We start from the raw sequence: 7,570 nt of genomic DNA on the forward strand, positions 1-7,570 counted from the left end.
GTTTGTTTAATCATATTGCGAATAAATGCATCGATTAAGTTAAATATATAGTAAAAACATTTTCCTTTATGATGATCTACTCTATCCTCCTTTCGGCTGTACAATTAGCCGCAATTAATTGAGCGAAATATAAAGGAATTACAGGACCTTGTTCAAGAAGCGAGAGAGAATAAGAAATCGCCGCGGATATTAATTTTGCGGTAACAAAAAACTCTCGAAGCATTGCCAATATCGACGACGAAGTTTCAAAGCCAACAATAATATATCTATATGCTTGTGAAGTTATTAAACTATATCTGTCGAATTTAATCTGAAACGTCATTTCTTCAAAACTATAAATAACTTAACTTTCTATTTAAAAAATTAATAAATTAACAATACATATGTAATAAATTTATTATTTTTAAATGCATTTTTTTTTTATTATGCTCTGAAGAAGACAAAGTGAGTATACATAGTCGAAACGTATACATTCCTGGTTCCTCAGATTACGAGTCTGGCGCTCTACCACTAGACCATACTGCCGCCCTTAATTATTAACTATTTTACATAAGATATAAATGCACAACATTAAAAAAATTAATTACTATATATTACAGAATGACTCTTATCATTCTAATTGACAGATTTTTTCACGCTTTTTATTACGCTTCTGTGAAGAGTTGGAGAAAAACTTGAAAAAATTAAGGTCGATTAATTTTAGTTATTTTCAAGTGTAGTCCGCCTTTTGGCGCTAATATGAATGCTTTAGGATCGTTTACGTAGGGTATTGGAGTTTTCTCGCAAGTTTCTACTTTGTAGTTTCGTAGTATCTTTACGAGCCCAACTTTACTCTGATAAACAGCGAAACGCGCTCCTGAAAATAAAAGAACGATCATGATGTAAATTTGATTAAAGTTCTCAGTCAAAAGTACTTTCATTTGAAAAATATGTAACAAATTAAAAATATTTTTTGATTAAAAATTTTTTTTGACGTGGAAGGAAATGAAAAGGGATATTTCAAATTATTTCACTATACCAATGCAATTCCTTGGCCCGTCGCCGAAAGGTATATAAGCCATCGGATGTCTGCTTCGCACAGCTTCCTCATTAAATCTTTCTGGATCGAAGACATCTGGCTTTGGATAAATATCCGGATCTCGATGAATCGCGTAAACGGGAATCCATACCTTTTGACCTTTCGGTATACTAACTTTAGTACCATCGAAAGTATAACTCGACGTAGATTCTCTCATAAGCATTGTCCCCGGCGGATATTTTCGTAATGTTTCTAAATGCATTAAAAATAGTGTTAAATTATGGAAATATTGAAAAACTACAATTAGATCAATATTTACTAAGCAATGATATCATGTTACAATATCGCTGAAAAAAAAAACAAATAATATAGCATATATTATTCTTCAAACGACTTACCTTTGAAAACTTTATCTAAGTAATCCATTTTTTTAATATTATCGTACGTTAAGTCTCTACCATGTTTCGCATGGACCTCATCTATTTCTTTACGCAGATTATCTTGTATTTTCTGATTTAATGCTAACTCGTAGAGCGCGTTGCTAATAGTCGTCGACGAAGTCTCAAAGCCAGCAAGGAAAAATACGAACGCTTGAGAAGCTAATAAACTATCTGACATACCTAAAATATCATGTTTTTTATTAATATATCAATAATATATGAATTTAATGTTGTCTGAGATTAATTTATTACTATTTAATTCTTTATTAGATTAGATAATTACTTAACAATTCACACACATAATAAATTATTATTTACAAAATTATATTGAAGTTATTTTAAACTATAGCTTTCAAACTGGTATGGTATTTGTATATGTGAAAGATAGTCTTATGACAGAGAGAAGTAATATATGTATAAACATGCATACCGATGTCGCCCAATTTATCTGGATGTTTTTTTAATTCGCGCAACATATCAATGAAATCATTTCTAGTGATATTATTCGTTTCTCTGTACTCCATGGTGTCCACGATAACGCGTATGAAGAATTTGGTGGTTTCTGTTTGTGGTAGGACGTACGCGGACAATTCGTAAAGCCACGGAAACATTTGTCTGATTCTCATTCGTAATATATTTATCCAAGTCGGATTGAATACTTTTCTTCCCATCGTGCGAAATTCACTGTCTTCGTCCGACAGAGCGTTCATCTCGATACCGAAGGCACAGCTGCCGATAACGTCGGTCGTATATTTGGCCGTCAACTCGCGGCATTCGACAGGTTTATTTTCGCTCACTACTTTTTCCATGTATTGAACAAGGTTATCAGCACATTCTGATATTAAAGAGAACATCTCTTTTAGTTTACCGGATGTAAAAACAGGTGACAGATTCATTCTCAACGGTCGCCACCTCTTCGGCTCCAAAGCGAAAAGATGTTGCGACAGCGGATCGGCCTATGACAAAGAAAGTATTGTAATCAAGTAAATTTAACTTAAAATCAAATTCTACTAACTTACAGAAACTTGCATAAGGCTCTTGGAGGTACATCTCGCATTTTTTAATAAGTCTTATTATACGAAATTTATACAAGTATATTATGAACTTTTTTAAAACAGATGCGACGTGTGTGTTTTATTTATATATTCTTTTAAATACGAATTTATATATTGTACAGATTGCATCTATGCACACGAGGAAATATTTTTAAAAATTTGACTTACACCACTGTGGTTTTTACCCCTCCATATAAGTATTTAAATATAATAGCTTGAAATATTTTTACCTTTTCGGAAGTGGGTATTCCTCTGTTAGCAAATACGGAGAAATCTTTGATAAGAACATCCTTAATTAAATCCAGATCTTGTACAATAAGAACTGGTGTTTTTCTAGCAAATATCCCAATCATTGGTTCATCTTTATAGGTGTTATACATTTCTGCCAAATAATCGCCCACGGATGTTTTATTAAGCATAACGTCTTTAAAATTACCCAGCCCCGGTATCGGTCGTGGACCACGAACGCCGCGTGATTTCCAAAAGTCGAAAGTCGACGTGAAGAAATAATAAAGAGTGAGAATTATGGCGGCGAGGCCGCACAGGATTTCGAAGGGTCCCATTGTCCAGCGATCGTCGATTAGTTATTACGAATATTCTTTACTGAAAGAAAAGGAAAAAGATTGTTTAGTTATATAAACTTTTATCGTGTTAAAAATTTTAACTTAAAATTATAAATTTGGATGAAATTTAATCAAAATGCATTTTAAACAAAACGTGAGTTTATATTAGATTTGATAAATATTATTCCTAAATAAATATTGATTTAAGTAAAATGCATTTAATTTAGCATGTCTTCTGGAGATGATAGCATCGAAGAAACGTTCCTTTAGTTATAAACCATTTAAAACATTCATGTGCATTATTAGTTATATTGATATGGACAATTATTCAACTTTGTTGATACATTAACTGTTATGTTGACATATCAATTTGATAACGTATCGTATTCTGGTATATCACAGATATTATTTTCTTCGTATTGTATATGTTAGTATCAAGTATCTCATTTCCGATATTTTGCAATCGACGATTTAATAACTGATTTACACTTAAATGTTATATTAAGAAGTTATTACATGAGTCTCATCTTTCATCATATCTTGATGCTATAGTGCGACAGGTAATCTAAGTTTGTCCGCGGGGAAAAACTAGAACGAATTAATATTTGTACAAATGCGCAACCACATTGCGTCATCAGAATTGAAAAATTACTGAAAGAAGAAAAAAGTGTGGGTAATTATCTCAATATAGCACATTTGAATATACATGTAAGTATTACGTTTTGATATCATTCAAATCTTTTTGAAATCTAAAGGCGTAGAATTTAACTCCGACTAAACAAATGAAATTTCTCGATAAATTTCGACGATTGTTTATCTTTCACTTTATCGATTGTCACTTAAATTGAGGAAGAAAGTTGCATTCGCAAGAAAGTTTAGCGCCAACATCAGATACGCGATCTTAACATCTCCCGCGATACTAAAGTAGAAGGGAAACGAGAGAAGCGTGCAACGAGAGATCGTTCTTTCGCCTTTAAATCCAAGTCCGTTCTCGACCTCGAGCCGTGCATCGAGCTGCGCAGTGGGGATAAAGTAGGAGAGTATAGCGGTCACAGACCCGTCAATGTTATTTTGATGACGATTATTCAATGCGGGAACGAATGACTGAATGCACACACATGTAACACACATATAACGTGCACACTCGATGTAAAGTAATCATATTGTTCAGGAATTGAGAGGCTCGCTGATAATGTCCGACCTGCAACGCACCGCGATGTAACACTTCAGAGATAAAGTAAATGATATGTTTATCATTACGGTCGATATCGATATCGTTTTATCCATCGCGATGTTTCGGTAAGGAGAAAATATTGCGCCGAAAGTATCGCGAGATCGATTCTTTTCCGCTTCGTAGTGACTCCGGTGGGCGGTTTCTTCACTGATAACGATAATGATGATGAACGGGAGTGCGACCAAGTAATTTCTTTCAACACATATTCGAGGATGAAATTACAGAATTTGTTTCTTCTTTTTTTTTAATTTGATGTTGGTACAAGCGACGGACGTGACATACCTGAACGCGGATGGCGGTATAATTGCGATTTAATTGCATCCGCCATATACTGCGTCGTCCATCAGCTCGCGTCAGCCTGTAAGTGCGAGCTTGTACTAGCGACGGTATACTGGAGGTAATTCAACTAACCGTCGCCGTCTAGATCGTGCGGAATTATAAGCGCGGCGGACGCTCCAGCGCGAGAAGAGTACATGTACGCGTGCAAGTTCGTGAGTCACGATGAATTGCGGTACCTTCGCGATTCATCTCCCTCCGTCGCATCAAGTAGTACGTCTCGTTGCCGTGACTTCGCAAGTCTACGGTACCCGGAAAAGTCTTAATTGATTAGATAAGATCATTTTACGCTTGACGAATGTATATATCAACATGTGGATTTTGGCTCTCTGATAAATGTGGAGAAATTTTCGCTTATTCTCTAATCTTCTAAATATTTATTATTTCCTCGTCGTTTAAACTTAAATTGTCCGATTATATTGCGAATAAATGCGTCAATTAATCCGTAAGATAATCGATCCTACATGCTTCTCTCACTCAGTTGTACAATTAGCTGAAACTGGACTGTAATGTAAAAGGAATTATGGAACTTTGTTATAGGAAGTAGCGAAAGAAAAGAAGAAATTGCAGCTATTTTTGCGATAACTGAAGCACTGTCGAATGTTAACGCTTTGATAAATGTGCCTTCGATTTTTCCCATCGAATATTTAAAAGAAATAGCGATTTTGGAAATTCTACTCAAACTAAAATGTATATATTAAATAAGGTATTTCAAGATATATTAAACTGATCCTATATACACAGAAAAATAAAATCATGATAACGTAAAAATAGTGTTAAAACAGCATTAAGGGGTGAAGCTATTTTAACATCTTTTGACTTCTTTTCTTCTTCTTCTGCTTGAAATCATAATTCGACAAAATTGACGACGCGAATGATACAATTAAAATTTAATTATCCAGGTGGTGAATTATCATTATTTGTTTTTTTTAACGAAACTTGGAAATTATTTGTCGTTGATAAGAATAATCGCGACGTTTATTCCGAGAAATACTCGCAGGGGAATATTATTTCAAAAGAGTAGGAGAATACTTCATAATTTTTTATTTTATTATGCGAAGACATGATGAATTTAATTATGAAGTATTTATCGTAAGTCTCGAGAAAAGTCATTCGGAAAAATACGGACACGTTATCAAGCTATATAATCGACTTCGACCAAACTCCGATCCCAGATAGAAGTTAAAACTCATAATGATATGTCATCATGACTTTATTCATCACTTAAAAGTCACTTTAACGCCACTTTAATGTCATTTTCAGCTCATCATGATTCCTTGTTCTGTCATGATTAACTTAATCAGTTTTAATCGCTTAAAAAAAAATTTCTAACAGATATATAATTCCAAGTATATACAATGTATATAATATAGTTGTCTCTCCAACTTAATCTTTTTTTCCTATATGTTGAACAACAAAAAATTAACAATTTTATCGGTATCAATATTTAAAATGTTAACGAAATTGTATGATATAATAATAAAATTAAATAAATATGGTATTAATTTTACGACAAGTTAATCGGAATTCGCGGAATTCTGACTTTCCTCGTGAGCTAAGTCGGGATCAACAATTAGTCAGCATGTTTATTGTTCTCTAAGAGATCGCTTTTATGTCTGCTTGTATTACGCGCGTGTGTCGCGTGCGACGTAATAAAATAAATTATACTTCTAAATAAATAAAATATTAATTTTATTAATTAAATGTTAACAGCATTAAATTGCAGCAAGTTAATCGCCGCGGCGATTAAATTAATCGGAGTTTACAGTTATTCTGACTTTCCGTGGACCAAGCCGATCGAGATAAACAATTAATCAGCACGTTTAGTCTACTCTACGAGAGATCGCTTATATTACACACGTGTGTATTTGCTTGTATTATGTGTCGTGTGCGACTTAAATTATTACACCGCGATGACAGTGAGTATGTTAAATCTCATCTTTTTTTATCTAACGTTGTATGTATACACACAGCGTCATAAATGCCAATAATAGATAGCTATTATTTGATTCGGCTATCTTCAGATGCAAAAAAGCATTTACGACATCGAGTGTAAGGTAAAGGTACCAATACCCGGACACTTAAGCATAGGAAATGTACCAATACCTGGACACGTATCTGTGTCTGGATACCTTTAAAAAATATATAAATTTATGAAAATAAACGTTTGGATATTATAACTGAAGTTTCAAACTACAAGAAAAAATACTTTTATCTTTGATTTTAATTCGCGTTATACTCTTATAAATAATAAAGGTGTCCGGATATAGGTATACATACATGTCCGGGTATTGGTACCTTTATTTACCTTACACATACACGCGCGCGCTAGAAGATCAGAATTTGAGCTCGATCAATCGATCGAGACTGAAATTGTGATTCGGGCTATTCGATTGATCGAGATGTAAAGGATCGATTATGTATCTTGAAACGAGGTGAAAATTATAAGTGTGTGGAAATTCACTAGAGTATCTACGATTTAATTGGTCGAAATCTAGTAAATTTCTTTACTTTTCTAATTTTCACCTTTTTAATCGACCCCCTCTTGTCTACAATTTGATATCCTCAATTTCGAATGGTTAATCCAATCTCCCCAACCACCTGCGTCATCAATTGGTCAATTTATTGTAAAACTCTCCGATTGATTGGTCCAAAAGAAATATAACTATTATAAAAATTATAAAAAAATGATATCTTTCATTATTAATTTTGGTCACGTGACTGATTTGTTGCTGCAGCATACCACGCGCATGAAAAGGCATCTTAATTTATGCATTGCGTGATCGTCGGAATCGTGAGGGGGGGGGGGGGGGGGGGGGGGGGGGGGGGGCAGGGGGGGGGGTCGGCGTCGGACAGACCATGGTGTAAGGATTACAGGGTGTGCTCAATTGCCTGGGGGGATTCGGGTAATGACGTCACTCGTG

The 7,570-nt window shown here is 34.3% G+C and overlaps 2 protein-coding genes across 2 annotated transcripts in view; both read right to left on the reverse strand.

The window, feature by feature from the left end:
* The window catches only part of LOC112454704 (probable cytochrome P450 6a14), a 2,445-nt gene extending 2,222 nt beyond the window's left edge, over positions 1-223 (reverse strand). Inside the window, exon 1 of the mRNA XM_025016234.1 lies at positions 143-223. Coding sequence (XP_024872002.1) covers positions 143-223 — 81 coding nt within the window. The remainder of the gene's footprint in view (positions 1-142) is intronic.
* Positions 224-397: 174 nt separating this feature from the next.
* Positions 398-4,813, reverse strand: LOC112454702 (probable cytochrome P450 6a14). Its single transcript, XM_025016231.1, has 6 exons — positions 4,593-4,813; positions 2,744-3,116; positions 1,889-2,414; positions 1,417-1,638; positions 1,019-1,270; positions 398-856 (listed from the first exon to the last, which is right to left on the reverse strand). The coding sequence occupies exons 2-6, from the start codon at positions 3,074-3,076 to the stop codon at positions 684-686; spliced, it is 1,506 nt and encodes a 501-aa protein (XP_024871999.1). The 5' UTR covers positions 3,077-3,116; positions 4,593-4,813; the 3' UTR covers positions 398-683.
* Positions 4,814-7,570: the final 2,757 nt, after the last annotated feature.

This window comes from Temnothorax curvispinosus, unplaced genomic scaffold (assembly GCF_003070985.1).
Source record: "Temnothorax curvispinosus isolate PA1 unplaced genomic scaffold, ASM307098v1 QBEX01005275.1, whole genome shotgun sequence".
Lineage (NCBI taxonomy): Eukaryota > Metazoa > Arthropoda > Insecta > Hymenoptera > Formicidae > Temnothorax > Temnothorax curvispinosus.